Here is a 17,178-nt window from a genome sequence, read left to right as displayed (position 1 = left end):
GAGCTGCACTAATGTAGTAATTAAAGGATGTACAAAGCATAAGATGATAATGTGTGAGCAGGTTTACTCCTCAGAATCCCCAGCAGCAGTTTCTTTATTAGATACAGTGAGGGATGCACTAATGTAGTAATTAAAGGATGTACAAAGCATAAGATGATAATGTGTGAGCAGGTTTACTCCTCAGAATCCCCAGCAGCAGTTTCTTTATTAGATACAGTGAGGATTGCACTAATGTAGTAATTAAAGGATGTACAAAGCATAAGATGATAATGTGTGAGCAGGTTTACTCCTCAGAATCCCCAGCAGCAGTTTCTTTATTAGATACAGTGAGGGCTGCACTAATGTAGTAATTAAAGGATGTACAAAGCATAAGATGATAATGTGTGAGCAGGTTTACTCCTCAGAATCCCCAGCAGCAGATTCTTTATTAGATACAGTGAGGGATCACTAATGTAGTAATTAAAGGATGTACAAAGCATAAGATGATAATGTGTGAGCAGGTTTACTCCTCAGAATCCCCAGCAGCAGTTTCTTTATTAGATACAGTGAGGAATCACTAATGTAGTAATTAAAGGATGTACAAAGCATAAGATGATAATGTGTGAGCAGGTTTACTCCTCAGAATCCCCAGCAGCAGTTTCTTTATTAGATACAGTGAGGATTGTACTAATGTAGTAATTAAAGGATGTACAAAGCATAAGATGATAATGTGTGAGCAGGTTTACTCCTCAGAATCCCCAGCAGCAGTTTCTTTATTAGATACAGTGAGGGCTGCACTAATGTAGTAATTAAAGGATGTACAAAGCATAAGATGATAATGTGTGAGCAGGTTTACTCCTCAGAATCCCCAGGAGCAGATTCTTTATTAGATACAGTGAGGGATCACTAATGTAGTAATTAAAGGATGTACAAAGCATAAGATGATAATGTGTGAGCAGGTTTACTCCTCAGAATCCCCAGCAGCAGTTTCTTTATTAGATACAGTGAGGATTGCACTAATGTAGTAATTAAAGGATGTACAAAGCATAAGATGATAATGTGTGAGCAGGTTTACTCCTCAGAATCCCCAGCAGCAGTTTCTTTATTAGATACAGTGAGGATTGTACTAATGTAGTAATTAAAGGATGTACAAAGCATAAGATGATAATGTGCGAGCAGGTTTACTCCTCAGAATCCCCAGCAGCAGTTTCTTTATTAGATACAGTGAGGGATGCACTAATGTAGTAATTAAAGGATGTACAAAGCATAAGATGATAATGTGTGAGCAGGTTTACTCCTCAGAATCCCCAGCAGCAGTTTCTTTATTAGATACAGTGAGGGATGCACTAATGTAGTAATTAAAGGATGTACAAAGCATAAGATGATAATGTGTGAGCAGGTTTACTCCTCAGAATCCCCAGCAGCAGTTTCTTTATTAGATACAGTGAGAGCTGCACTAATGTAGTAATTAAAGGATGTACAAAGCATAAGATGATAATGTGTGAGCAGGTTTACTCCTCAGAATCCCCAGCAGCAGTTTCTTTATTAGATACAGTGAGGATTGTACTAATGTAGTAATTAAAGGATGTACAAAGCATAAGATGATAATGTGTGAGCAGGTTTACTCCTCAGAATCCCCAGGAGCAGTTTCTTTATTAGATACAGTGAGGGATCACTAATGTAGTAATTAAAGGATGTACAAAGCATAAGATGATAATGTGTGAGCAGGTTTACTCCTCAGAATCCCCAGCAGCAGTTTCTTTATTAGATACAGTGAGGATTGCACTAATGTAGTTATTACAGGATGTACAAAGCATAAAATGATAATGTGTGAGCAGGTTTACTCCTCAGAATCCCCAGCAGCAGTTTCTTTATTAGATACAGTGAGAGCTGCACTAATGTAGTAATTAAAGGATGTACAAAGCATAAGATGATAATGTGTGAGCAGGTTTACTCCTCAGAATCCCCAGCAGTAGTTTCTTCATTAGATACAGTGAGGGATGCACTAATGTAGTAATTAAAGGATGCACAAAGCATAAGATGATAATGTGTGAGCAGGTTTACTCCTCAGAATCCCCAGCAGCAGTTTCTTTATTAGATACAGTGAGGATTGCACTAATGTAGTAATTACAGGATGTACAAAGCATAAAATGATAATGTGTGAGCAGGTTTACTCCTCAGAATCCCCAGCAGCAGTTTCTTTATTAGATACAGTGAGAGCTGCACTAATGTAGTAATTAAAGGATGTACAAAGCATAAGATGATAATGTGTGAGCAGGTTTACTCCTCAGAATCCCCAGCAGCAGTTTCTTTATTAGATACAGTGAGGGCTGCACTAATGTAGTAATTAAAGGATGTACAAAGCATAAGATGATAATGTGTGAGCAGGTTTACTCCTCAGAATCCCCAGCAGCAGTTTCTTTATTAGATACAGTGAGGGATCACTAATGTAGTAATTAAAGGATGTACAAAGCATAAGATGATAATGTGTGAGCAGGTTTACTCCTCAGAATCCCCAGCAGCAGTTTCTTTATTAGATACAGTGAGGGATCACTAATGTAGTAATTAAAGGATGTACAAAGCATAAGATGATAATGTGTGAGCAGGTTTACTCCTCAGAATCCCCAGCAGCAGTTTCTTTATTAGATACAGTGAGGGATGCACTAATGTAGTAATTAAAGGATGCACAAAGCATAAGATGATAATGTGTGAGCAGGTTTACTCCTCAGAATCCCCAGCAGCAGTTTCTTTATTAGATACAGTGAGGGCTGCACTAATGTAGTAATTAAAGGATGTACAAAGCATAAGATGGTAATGTGTGAGCAGGTTTACTCCTCAGAATCCCCAGCAGCAGATTCTTTATTAAATACAGTGAGGACTGCACTAATGTAGTAATTAAAGGATGTACAAAGCATAAGATGATAATGTGTGAGCAGGTTTACTCCTCAGAATCCCCAGCAGCAGTTTCTTTATTAGATACAGTGAGGGATCACTAATGTAGTAATTAAAGGATGTACAAAGCATAAGATGATAATGTGTGAGCAGGTTTACTCCTCAGAATCCCCAGCAGCAGTTTCTTTATTAGATACAGTGAGGGCTGCACTAATGTAGTAATTAAGGATGTACAAAGCATAAGATGATAATGTGTGAGCAGGTTTACTCCTCAGAATCCCCAGCAGCAGTTTCTTTATTAGATACAGTGAGGATTGCACTAATGTAGTAATTAAAGGATGTACAAAGCATAAGATGATAATGTGTGAGCAGGTTTACTCCTCAGAATCCCCAGCAGCAGTTTCTTTATTAGATACAGTGAGGATTGCACTAATGTAGTAAATAAAGGATGTACAAAGCATAAGATGATAATGTGTGAGCAGGTTTACTCCTCAGAATCCCCAGCAGCAGTTTCTTTATTAGATACAGTGAGGGCTGCACTAATGTAGTAATTAAAGGATGTACAAAGCATAAGATGATAATGTGTGAGCAGGTTTACTCCTCAGAATCCCCAGCAGCAGTTTCTTTATTAGATACAGTGAGGATTGCACTAATGTAGTAATTAAAGGATGTACAAAGCATAAGATGATAATGTGTGAGCAGGTTTACTCCTCAGAATCCCCAGCAGCAGTTTCTTTATTAGATACAGTGAGGGCTGCACTAATGTAGTAATTAAAGGATGTACAAAGCATAAGATGATAATGTGTGAGCAGGTTTACTCCTCAGAATCCCCAGCAGCAGTTTCTTTATTAGATACAGTGAGGGCTGCACTAATGTAGTAATTAAAGGATGTACAAAGCATAAGATGATAATGTGTGAGCAGGTTTACTCCTCAGAATCCCCAGCAGCAGTTTCTTTATTAGATACAGTGAGGGCTGCACTAATGTAGTAATTAAAGGATGTACAAAGCATAAGATGATAATGTGTGAGCAGGTTTACTCCTCAGAATCCCCAGCAGCAGTTTCTTTATTAGATACAGTGAGGATTGTACTAATGTAGTAATTAAAGGATGTACAAAGCATAAGATGATAATGTGTGAGCAGGTTTACTCCTCAGAATCCCCAGCAGCAGTTTCTTTATTAGATACAGTGAGGGATGCACTAATGTAGTAATTAAAGGATGTACAAAGCATAAGATGATAATGTGTGAGCAGGTTTACTCCTCAGAATCCCCAGCAGCAGTTTCTTTATTAGATACAGTGAGGGATCACTAATGTAGTAATTAAAGGATGTACAAAGCATAAGATGATAATGTGTGAGCAGGTTTACTCCTCAGAATCCCCAGCAGCAGTTTCTTTATTAGATACAGTGAGGGATGCACTAATGTAGTAATTAAAGGATGTACAAAGCATAAGATGATAATGTGTGAGCAGGTTTACTCCTCAGAATCCCCAGCAGCAGTTTCTTTATTAGATACAGTGAGGGATCACTAATGTAGTAATTAAAGGATGTACAAAGCATAAGATGATAATGTGTGAGCAGGTTTACTCCTCAGAATCCCCAGCAGCAGTTTCTTTATTAGATACAGTGAGGGCTGCACTAATGTAGTAATTAAAGGATGTACAAAGCATAAGATGATAATGTGTGAGCAGGTTTACTCCTCAGAATCCCCAGCAGCAGTTTCTTTATTAGATACAGTGAGGACTGCACTAATGTAGTAATTAAAGGATGTACAAAGCATAAGATGATAATGTGTGAGCAGGTTTACTCCTCAGAATCCCCAGCAGCAGTTTCTTTATTAGATACAGTGAGGGCTGCACTAATGTAGTAATTAAAGGATGCACAAAGCATAAGATGATAATGTGTGAGCAGGTTTACTCCTCAGAATCCCCAGCAGCAGTTTCTTTATTAGATACAGTGAGGGCTGCACTAATGTAGTAATTAAAGGATGTACAAAGCATAAGATGATAATGTGTGAGCAGGTTTACTCCTCAGAATCCCCAGCAGCAGTTTCTTTATTAGATACAGTGAGGGATCACTAATGTAGTAATTAAAGGATGTACAAAGCATAAGATGATAATGTGTGAGCAGGTTTACTCCTCAGAATCCCCAGCAGCAGTTTCTTTATTAGATACAGTGAGGGCTGCACTAATGTAGTAATTAAAGGATGCACAAAGCATAAGATGATAATGTGTGAGCAGGTTTACTCCTCAGAATCCCCAGCAGCAGTTTCTTTATTAGATACAGTGAGGGATCACTAATGTAGTAATTAAAGGATGCACAAAGCATAAGATGATAATGTGTGAGCAGGTTTACTCCTCAGAATCCCCAGCAGCAGTTTCTTTATTAGATACAGTGAGGGATGCACTAATGTAGTAATTAAAGGATGTACAAAGCATAAGATGATAATGTGTGAGCAGGTTTACTCCTCAGAATCCCCAGCAGCAGTTTCTTTATTAGATACAGTGAGGATTGTACTAATGTAGTAATTAAAGGATGTACAAAGCATAAGATGATAATGTGTGAGCAGGTTTACTCCTCAGAATCCCCAGCAGCAGTTTCTTTATTAGATACAGTGAGGATTGTACTAATGTAGTAATTAAAGGATGTACAAAGCATAAGATGATAATGTGTGAGCAGGTTTACTCCTCAGAATCCCCAGCAGCAGTTTCTTTATTAGATACAGTGAGGATTGCACTAATGTAGTAATTAAAGGATGTACAAAGCATAAGATGATAATGTGTGAGCAGGTTTACTCCTCAGAATCCCCAGCAGCAGTTTCTTTATTAGATACAGTGAGGATTGCACTAATGTAGTAATTAAAGGATGTACAAAGCATAAGATGATAATGTGTGAGCAGGTTTACTCCTCAGAATCCCCAGCAGCAGTTTCTTTATTAGATACAGTGAGGGATCACTAATGTAGTAATTAAAGGATGTACAAAGCATAAGATGATAATGTGTGAGCAGGTTTACTCCTCAGAATCCCCAGCAGCAGTTTCTTTATTAGATACAGTGAGGGATCACTAATGTAGTAATTAAAGGATGTACAAAGCATAAGATGATAATGTGTGAGCAGGTTTACTCCTCAGAATCCCCAGCAGCAGTTTCTTTATTAAATACAGTGAGGGCTGCACTAATGTAGTAATTAAAGGATGTACAAAGCATAAGATGATAATGTGTGAGCAGGTTTACTCCTCAGAATCCCCAGCAGCAGATTCTTTATTAGATACAGTGAGGGATCACTAATGTAGTAATTAAAGGATGTACAAAGCATAAGATGATAATGTGTGAGCAGGTTTACTCCTCAGAATCCCCAGCAGCAGTTTCTTTATTAGATACAGTGAGGATTGCACTAATGTAGTAATTAAAGGATGTACAAAGCATAAGATGATAATGTGTGAGCAGGTTTACTCCTCAGAATCCCCAGCAGCAGTTTCTTTATTAGATACAGTGAGGATTGTACTAATGTAGTAATTAAAGGATGTACAAAGCATAAGATGATAATGTGCTGAGCAGGTTTACTCCTCAGAATCCCCAGCAGCAGTTTCTTTATTAGATACAGTGAGGGATGCACTAATGTAGTAATTAAAGGATGTACAAAGCATAAGATGATAATGTGTGAGCAGGTTTACTCCTCAGAATCCCCAGCAGCAGTTTCTTTATTAGATACAGTGAGAGCTGCACTAATGTAGTAATTAAAGGCTGTACAAAGCATAAGATGATAATGTGTGAGCAGGTTTACTCCTCAGAATCCCCAGGCAGCAGTTTCTTTATTAGATACAGTGAGGATTGCACTAATGTAGTAATTAAAGGATGTACAAAGCATAAGATGATAATGTGTGAGCAGGTTTACTCCTCAGAATCCCCAGCAGCAGTTTCTTTATTAGATACAGTGAGGATTGTACTAATGTAGTAATTAAAGGATGTACAAAGCATAAGATGATAATGTGTGAGCAGGTTTACTCCTCAGAATCCCCAGCAGCAGTTTCTTTATTAGATACAGTGAGGGATTGCACTAATGTAGTAATTAAAGGATGTACAAAGCATAAGATGATAATGTGTGAGCAGGTTTACTCCTCAGAATCCCCAGCAGCAGTTTCTTTATTAGATACAGTGAGGGATGCACTAATGTAGTAATTAAAGGATGTACAAAGCATAAGATGATAATGTGTGAGCAGGTTTACTCCTCAGAATCCCCAGCAGCAGTTTCTTTATTAGATACAGTGAGGGCTGCACTAATGTAGTAATTAAAGGATGTACAAAGCATAAGATGATAATGTGTGAGCAGGTTTACTCCTCAGAATCCCCAGCAGCAGTTTCTTTATTAGATACAGTGAGGCTGCACTAATGTAGTAATTAAAGGATGTACAAAGCATAAGATGATAATGTGTGAGCAGGTTTACTCCTCAGAATCCCCAGCAGCAGTTTCTTTATTAGATACAGTGAGGGCTGCACTAATGTAGTAATTAAAGGATGTACAAAGCATAAGATGATAATGTGTGAGCAGGTTTACTCCTCAGAATCCCCAGCAGCAGTTTCTTTATTAGATACAGTGAGGGCTGCACTAATGTAGTAATTAAAGGATGTACAAAGCATAAGATGATAATGTGTGAGCAGGTTTACTCCTCAGAATCCCCAGCAGCAGTTTCTTTATTAGATACAGTGAGGGCTGCACTAATGTAGTAATTAAAGGATGTACAAAGCATAAGATGATAATGTGTGAGCAGGTTTACTCCTCAGAATCCCCAGCAGTAGTTTCTTTATTAGATACAGTGAGGATTGCACTAATGTAGTAATTAAAGGATGTACAAAGCATAAGATGATAATGTGTGAGCAGGTTTACTCCTCAGAATCCCCAGCAGCAGTTTCTTTATTAGATACAGTGAGGATTGCACTAATGTAGTAATTAAAGGATGTACAAAGCATAAGATGATAATGTGTGAGCAGGTTTACTCCTCAGAATCCCCAGCAGCAGTTTCTTTATTAGATACAGTGAGGGATGCACTAATGTAGTAATTAAAGGATGTACAAAGCATAAGATGATAATGTGTGAGCAGGTTTACTCCTCAGAATCCCCAGCAGCAGTTTCTTTATTAGATACAGTGAGGATTGCACTAATGTAGTAATTAAAGGATGTACAAAGCATAAGATGATAATGTGTGAGCAGGTTTACTCCTCAGAATCCCCAGCAGTAGTTTCTTTATTAGATACAGTGAGGATTGCACTAATGTAGTAATTAAAGGATGTACAAAGCATAAGATGATAATGTGTGAGCAGGTTTACTCCTCAGAATCCCCAGCAGCAGTTTCTTTATTAGATACAGTGAGGGATGCACTAATGTAGTAATTAAAGGATGTACAAAGCATAAGATGATAATGTGTGAGCAGGTTTACTCCTCAGAATCCCCAGCAGCAGTTTCTTTATTAGATACAGTGAGGGCTGCACTAATGTAGTAATTAAAGGATGTACAAAGCATAAGATGATAATGTGTGAGCAGGTTTACTCCTCAGAATCCCCAGCAGCAGTTTCTTTATTAGATACAGTGAGGATTGCACTAATGTAGTAATTAAAGGATGTACAAAGCATAAGATGATAATGTGTGAGCAGGTTTACTCCTCAGAATCCCCAGCAGTAGTTTCTTTATTAGATACAGTGAGGATTGCACTAATGTAGTAATTAAAGGATGTACAAAGCATAAGATGATAATGTGTGAGCAGGTTTACTCCTCAGAATCCCCAGCAGCAGTTTCTTTATTAGATACAGTGAGGATTGTACTAATGTAGTAATTAAAGGATGTACAAAGCATAAGATGATAATGTGTGAGCAGGTTTACTCCTCAGAATCCCCAGCAGCAGTTTCTTTATTAGATACAGTGAGGATTGTACTAATGTAGTAATTAAAGGATGTACAAAGCATAAGATGATAATGTGTGAGCAGGTTTACTCCTCAGAATCCCCAGCAGTAGTTTCTTTATTAGATACAGTGAGGATTGCACTAATGTAGTAATTAAAGGATGTACAAAGCATAAGATGATAATGTGTGAGCAGGTTTACTCCTCAGAATCCCCAGCAGCAGTTTCTTTATTAGATACAGTGAGGATTGCACTAATGTAGTAATTAAAGGATGTACAAAGCATAAGATGATAATGTGTGAGCAGGTTTACTCCTCAGAATCCCCAGCAGTAGTTTCTTTATTAGATACAGTGAGGATTGCACTAATGTAGTAATTAAAGGATGTACAAAGCATAAGATGATAATGTGTGAGCAGGTTTACTCCTCAGAATCCCCAGCAGCAGTTTCTTTATTAGATACAGTGAGGATTGCACTAATGTAGTAATTAAAGGATGTACAAAGCATAAGATGATAATGTGTGAGCAGGTTTACTCCTCAGAATCCCCAGCAGCAGATTCTTTATTAGATACAGTGAGGGATGCACTAATGTAGTAATTAAAGGATGTACAAAGCATAAGATGATAATGTGTGAGCAGGTTTACTCCTCAGAATCCCCAGCAGCAGTTTCTTTATTAGATACAGTGAGGGATGCACTAATGTAGTAATTAAAGGATGTAGAAAGCATAAGATGATAATGTGTGAGCAGGTTTACTCCTCAGAATCCCCAGCAGCAGATTCTTTATTAGATACAGTGAGGGATGCACTAATGTAGTAATTAAAGGATGTACAAAGCATAAGATGATAATGTGTGAGCAGGTTTACTCCTCAGAATCCCCAGCAGCAGTTTCTTTATTAGATACGGTGAGGGATTGTACTAATGTAGTATATAACACGTTTGTGAGTAAAAATGTTCTTATTTACAGAATGCTTTCTTGATATATTTGCTTCTGGGAAGCACTAGTAGATAGCTAATTGTTTAGGCAAGTTGGAAAGGGGGTGGTTATGAGGGTGGTAAGGAAAAAGGGGTGGGGGGGAGAGGGGGAGGAGGGAATGTTAGAGTTGGGAGGGGGGGGGGGCTAGTTGGATTGTGTGAATTAGGTTATGAGTGTCTAAAGAACCAGGGCTTCAGGTTTTGCCTGAATATTTTCGGGCAGGTTTCTTGGCGGAGGGAAGTGGGTAGTTTTATTCCAGAGTAATGGTCCTGCTAGGGAGAGGGCTCTTGCACTAAGACTGGAAGAGGTACACCGTCCTTACTCACTGCTCCCATTGCCCTTCTGTCTGGCGGCTCCCAATTATTACCTCTTTGCCTGGGAAGCTTTTCATGGGGCTGTCACCTCATTCTCTCGCCTGCTTACTACCACATTGACATTACCACTACTCTTTCCATGACCCCTCCTCTGAGGTTTGGCAAATTCTGTGTTAGATTTCTGAAAATTTTACAATTATTTTGCAAATTTGCATTATTTTGTATATGTTTGCAATTCAAGTAATATATATGTTGCGTTTGGCCGACCATAGGCTGCTCCCACGAACTGCCGCTATTGCCTTCTAGGCCGGGCCAGCTGCCTCCCTCTCAGTGTGGCAGAACGCCACTCACACTCTCCCTGACAAAACACCGCCAGGCGCCATGCAACATGATTCCACTGGCCCTCATTTGCCGTGCCTCTACTTAGGCGTGCATGGCCGTTGGGATATTTAAAAAGGCTGTGGCAGGAAATTCACCGCGGCCCTTACTGATGATGTCGGCCGCATTGGTCTATATAAGAGCACCTTGCCTCAGCAACAGGTCCAGCTATTCCTAGTGGTGCCTGTTGCTTCTCAGCACTTCAGCCTTAGTCCAGCGTGTCCCATCCTCCGTTGCCCACTTGTTCCAGCCCTTGTCTGCCTACCCCAGTCTATCCATACCTCCTCCTCTCATTCAAATGGATACCCAGTTATGACCCCTGCCTGGACCTCGAATAATATGTGAGCACCACCTTCCTCTGACCACTGCCTGGATCCCGGATACGCCTGACTGACACCTGCCTACGACCCTGGCTACTATGGACCTTCTCTTCTGCCATCAGCAGAGACCCCACCTAAGTCCTGCTGGCCCTGGCACCCAAAGACTGAACCCGAAAGGAACATGGGATGGTATAGGTGAAGGTCCTGACCATCTCTGCTTTACCTGGGCCTGCCTGCCGATGGTGACAACCTGTCAATCTTTCTATGGCCCAAGCGTCCAGAGTCACAACAGTTTACTGAGGCCATGGACTTGGCAGACTTGACTTCTCTGCATTCTATTCCTGTCATAGCCCGCAGGCTACAAGACCAACAAGGCGCCTTGGAGCTCCTGGCTGCAGCCATCGACTGGCTTACCACCCACTTTAATGCCTTGACCACCTCTTCAGTACAACCTCGTAAGAACATAAGAAATTGCCATGCTGGGTCAGACCAAAGGTCCATCAAGCCCAGCATCCTGTTTCCAACAGAGGCCAAAACCAGGCCATAAGAACCTGGCAATTACCCAAACACCAAGAAGATCCCATGCTACTGATGAAATTAACATCAGCGGCTATTCCCCCTAAGTAAACTTGATTAATAGCCGTTAATGGACTTCTCCTCCAAGAACTTATCCAAAACTTTTTTGAACCCAGCTACACTAACTGCACTAACCACATCCTCTGGCAACAAATTCCAGAGCTTAATTGTGCGTTCAATGAAAAATAATTTTCTCCGATTAGTCTTAAATGGGCTACTTGCTAACTTCATGGAATGCCCACTAGTCCTTCTATTATCCGAAAGTGTAAATAACCGAGTCACATCTACTCGTTCAAGACCTCTATCATATCCCCCTCAGCTATCTCTTCTCCAAGTTGAACAGCCCTAACCTCTTCAGCCTTTCCTTATAGGGGAGATGTTCCATCCCCTTTATCATTTTGGTTGCCCTTCTCTGTACCTTCTCTATCGCAACTACCGGTATATCTTTTTTGAGATGCAGCGACCAGAATTGTACACAGTATTCAAGTTGCGATCTCACCATGGAGCGATATAGAGGCATTATGACATTTTCCGTGTTATTAACCATTCCCTTCCTAATAATTCCTAATATTCTGTTTGCTTTTTTGACTGCTGCAGCACACTGAGCCGACAGTTTTAAAGTATTATCCACTATGATGCCTAGATCTTTTTCCTGGGTGGTAGCTCCTAATATGGAACCTAACATCATGTAACTACAGCAAGGGTTATTTTTCCCTATATGCAACACCTTGCACTTGTCCACGTTAAATTTCATCTGCCATTTGGATGCCCAATCTTCCAGTCTTGCAAGGTCCTCCTGTAATGTATCATAATCCGATTGTGATTTAACTACTCTGAATAATTTTGTATCATCCGCAAATTTGATAACCTCACTCGTCGTATTCCTTTCCAGATCATTTATATATATATATATATATTGAAAAGCACCGGTCCAAGTACAGATCCCTGAGGCACTCCACTGTTTACCCTTTTCCAGTGAGAAAATTGACCATTTAATCCTACTGTGTTTCCTGTCTTTTAACCAGTTTGTAGTCCATGAAAGGTCATCGCCTCCTATCCCATGACTTTTTAGTTTTCTTAGAAGCCTCTCATGAGGGACTTTGTCAAACGTCTTCAAAAAAATGAAGCAGATTTGTTAGGCAAGACTTCCCTTGGGTAAATCCATGCTGTGTTCCATTAAACCATGTCTTCCTAAATGCTCTGGTACCGCTACCTCCTTTAGCATCCAGTTGGCCAGTTCCACCCTGGTATGCCAGGGATCCCAAGCGAATTTGAGAATTCCGTAAGCAGTGCAGAATACACTTTCATTTACAGCCTCCATTTCTCCCTGATGACCAAGCAAAGACCACATACATCCGCTCTCTGCTTGACTGCTCGACGGAACAGCACAGGCCCTGGGCTTCTCCCCTCTCTGAGCGAGGGGACCCTATCTTGCTCAACCTGCAACAGTTTACGGAGCAGTTTTGCACTGTTTTTGAGGAGCCAGAGTGCGCAGGTGACGATCTGCTCCACCTCTGTCAAGGCTCTCGAACCTTACCTGAATATGCAATAGAGTTTCCGACATTGACTTCCAAGCTAAACTGGCAAGTAGACACCTTAGTCGCCATTTTCTTATCTTTTGGGGAAAATCAAAGATGAGCTAGCTCTCATTGCCCTAACCGGTAAAATTGATTATCATTTGCAACAAAGGGCTCAAGAGGCTCGTCCAGCATGAAGGAATGTCTCATTGGCACCCCGATTTCAACATCCGTTCTCACCCCCGGCTGCCATATCTCTGACCTCTCCTTCGCCAAAAGAGCCGATGAAGTTGGACCGCTGCCAATTGATCCATGAAGAGAGACTCCAAAGACAGCAGGGCCTCTCTTGGCCCAATGTTCACAGAGGACGGGAAATCCTAAAAGCCTAGGGTCTTTCGGAGAGCTTGACCCTAGGCCTTATCGTTTCAGCTCCCCAACTCCTCCTGGCAGTCACACTGGAACTGGGCTCCAGTTCTGGAGGAAACATCACTTTCTAAGAACTAATTGACCAACTCCAAATTCCCATGAGCAAGATGACTTCTCCTTGGGTGATCTCTGTCTACGGAGACCCATTCCCAGGTCAGGTTACCCAGATCATGGTGCCAGTAGCGTTACACTTTGGCCTCTTGCACATAGCGAATATCAGTTTTCACGTGATCTCTAGAGCCATCCATCCCATCATATTAGGTCTGCCATGGCCCCAACATCAACCATATTTTGATTGGTCCACCTTACAACTCATCTGCTAGCCCCTGGGTACATAGATTTCTTCTTGATGTCGGCAGACCCTCTTTGTTCAGTGACCATGGCTTCCTTACTTCCAGGGTTTCCTCCTCAGCATGCAGATTACAAGGATGTCTTCTCAGAAAAAGAGTGCCGAACTCTTGCCTCCTCATTGCAAGTACAACTGTGGCATTGAGCTTATCCCAGGAGCCACACCCCCATGGGGCTGAGTTTACTTACATCCCTCTCTCTCCCAGAGACTCAGGCTATGTCGGCCTATATTCAGAAAAATCTGGAACATGGTTTTATCCACCCTTTCTCTTCCCCAGCAGAAGACTGGTTCTTCTTCGTTGAAAAGGAGGACTGATCTCACAGGCTGTGCATAGACTACCGCGGCCTGAACGCCATCACTAAGAACGAACATTATTCACTCTCTCTAATTGCGGAGCTCTTCGATTACCTACAGGGAGCCAAGAAATTCACAAAATTGGAGCTCAGGGGTGCTCATCCACATCAAGGCTGGTAATGAATGGAAAACTGCATTTAACACTCGTGACGGACACTACGAGTATTTGGTTATGCCCTTCGTGCTTTGCAATGCCCCAGTGGTTTTCCAGAAAATGATCAAAAATGTCTTTTGTGAATTGATGTTCACCTGCATGGTTGTATACTTGGATGACATTTTGATCTTTTCTCAAATCCTGAGTTCTCACCGAAGAAATGTTCGCATCGTCCTGCAATGCCTTCGAGAGAATGATCTCTATGCCAAACTGGAAAAATGTTTCTTTGAACAAGAGGAGCTCCCCTTCCTCAGGTACATAGTCTCACGACATGGATTTCACATAGATCCCGCCAAGGTGAAAGCCATCATGGACCGGCCATGCCCCATGGGACTTCTGGTCTTAAAAAGATTTCTCAGATTTGTTAATTATTACTGCCAGTTTATTCCAAATTACTTTATCATGGCAGCCTCCCTTACCGCAAGGGTGTCAATACCAAACAATGGCCACCAGAGGCTATTGAGGCTTTTCAGAAGTTGAAGCATGCCTTTGCAGACAAGCCTTGCCTATGTCATCCAGACTCCACACGACTCTTCATTTTAAGGTGGATGCCTCTACCCTTGGGGTAGGGACTGTCCTCTGCCAACACACTCCAGAAGGGGTATTATGTCCGTGTTCCTTCTTTTCCAAGAAGTTCTCCCCAGCTGAACACAATTACAGCATTGGAGTCAAGAGCTCTTGGCAATCAAACTGGCTCTCAAGGAATGGCGCCATCTTCTCTAGGGGGCTCAATACCAAGTCACTATATACACGGCCCACAAGAATCTCAAACATCTATATCAAGCTCAGCAGTTTAATGTGAGATAGACTCATTAGTCTTTCTTCTTTGCTCACTTTGATTTTGAGTTACGATACTGCCCCATACTATGAGCCGCTCTGCACTAAAAGAATCTATGAGCAGATGCCCTCTCTCACTCCTTCCAGACTGAGGATGTCTCACAATCTCCTAGGCACACTATCGACCCCACTAAAACACTCTTGGCCATTACAGTTCTCCTTCTCTGCAAGGAAGATAGTAGGTTCTTCCAGACCACCGGAGAAATGGGCCCATAACTCCTGTGTCGCAGGACACCCTGAATGGGCACAAACCCTAGAATAACTTCACTGACACTACTGGTGGCCCCAAATGAAGCAAGATATCAAGGCCTATGTTGACTCATTTCCTACTTGTGCACAGCAAAAAGCGCTGTATGGCTGACCCTTTGGGCCATTACCAGTCCCCCAGAGAATCCTGGACCAATTTGTCAACAGACTTTATTGTGGACCTCCCCATGTCTACTGGCACCACCGTCATATGGATGATTGTTTCTCTAAGATGGCACACTTCGTCCCAACATCTGCTCCAGATCTGGCACACCTCTTTACCCTCCACATCTTTCACCTACATGGATTGCCGAAGCACATACTATCAGATAGAGAAGGTCAGTTCACCATGCGGTTCTGGCGCTCTCTTTGCCAAAAGCTGGGTATCATGCTCAACTATACAATGGCCTACCACCTGCAAGGCTATGGTCAAGCAGAATGTAACAACCATACCTTTAAAAACTTCCTCCGCTCCTATGTCAATGAGTGTCAGGACAACTGAGTCGCCCTCTTACCTCTCCTACAATAAATCACATCAAAGTAGCCACCAAGCCCTCCCCTTTCCAGCTGGTTTATGGAAAACAGCCTCTGCCTCCTCTACCACTACCTGTAACAGTTCCTTCACCGGCAGTTCAGTTCGCAACCCAGGAACTGCATGAACTATAGGCATGGACCAATCAGTTGATTGAGAAAGCCACTGCCCAGGGCAAGAGACCGGCAGATAACTGGAGAAGGCCAACTCCTCAATTCAAGATAGGGGAGAAGGTTTGCCACGTAAGCCTGCGACTCCTCTTGATGCACTCAGCAACACGTTTTATTGGGCCTTTTTCTATGCTGCGCCAATTAGGCCCTGTCACATCCCAGCTAAGGCTCCAACCCATGTTAAAGATCCATAACGTGTTTCACGTTTCCTTGCTTAAGCCAGTGGTGCTTTCATGGCCATCCAGTGCCACCTGAACCTCAGGAAGTCACTGCTGATGAAGAAGATATCTACAAAGTCCGAGAAATCCTGGATTCTCGCTGAAGGGGAAGAAAAAGTTGAGTTCCTAATCTCTTGGAAGAACTATGGCTTGGAGGAAAATTCATGGGAGCCATCATCCAACATGCTGGACCCAACCTCCTGAAGGACTTCCACTAGCAGTACCCCAGGAAGCCCAAAACCTCGGGGGGGGGGGCTTAAGAGGGGGGATATTGACGTGTTCAGTGATCTGAGGGCTGCTCCCGTGAACTACCGCCTTTACCTTCATGGCTGGGCCAGCCGCACTCTCTTTAGGCAATGTCGGATCACCGCTGACGCTCTCCCTGACAAGGTGCCATCAGCCCCTGCTCTCAATGCCTCTCCTTAGGCGTGCGCATGATGTCAGGCTATTTAAACGGGCTGTGGCAGGAAAGTCCCCACGGCCCCTACTGATGATATCATCTGTATTGTCCTATATAAAAGGGCAGCTCCCCTGATGCATCTTGCCTCAGGAACAGGTCCAGCTACTCCTAGTAGTGCATGTTGCTTCTCAGTACTACACTCTTCGCTCCAGCCTGTTCCAGCTCTTGCCTGCCTGCCCCAACCTATCCATCCCTCCTCCTCTCCTTCAGATAGCTACCCAATTCTGACCTCCACCTGCCTCTGACTACTGCCTGGACCTTGGAGAAGCCTGACTGCCGCCTGCCTATGACCTTAGCTACTATGGACCTTCTCTTCTGCCATCAGCAGAGACCCCACATAAGTCCTCCCGGCCCCGGCATCCAAAGGCTCAATTCGAGGGGGAACGTGGGCTGGTACAGGTGAAGTTCCTGATTGGTCCCTGCTTCACCTGGGTTCGCCTCTCCACAATGAGAACCTGCACGGCTCCTCCCTGCAGGCAGCATCAATCTTGTCTCGGCCCAAGGTGTCCACAGACAGAGCAGTATATTTGTTTTACTTTCTACAAATAAAGTCATTTTCTGACATTTCAATGTTCAGTTAATTTATTTAGATC

At 42.2% G+C, this 17,178-nt stretch overlaps 1 protein-coding gene across 1 annotated transcript in view; it reads right to left on the bottom strand.

Moving 5' to 3' along the window:
* LOC115083159 (zinc finger protein 345-like) overlaps positions 1-12,886 on the bottom strand; it is a 74,674-nt gene extending 61,788 nt beyond the window's left edge. The window contains exon 1 of the mRNA XM_029586967.1: positions 12,860-12,886. Coding sequence (XP_029442827.1) covers positions 12,860-12,886 — 27 coding nt within the window. The remainder of the gene's footprint in view (positions 1-12,859) is intronic.
* Positions 12,887-17,178: the final 4,292 nt, after the last annotated feature.

This window comes from Rhinatrema bivittatum, chromosome 2, assembly GCF_901001135.1.
Source record: "Rhinatrema bivittatum chromosome 2, aRhiBiv1.1, whole genome shotgun sequence".
NCBI classification, from domain to species: Eukaryota; Metazoa; Chordata; class Amphibia; order Gymnophiona; family Rhinatrematidae; genus Rhinatrema; species Rhinatrema bivittatum.
The sequence above is the reverse complement of the archived record's forward strand: the minus strand, read 5'-3'. Positions and strand labels throughout refer to the sequence as shown.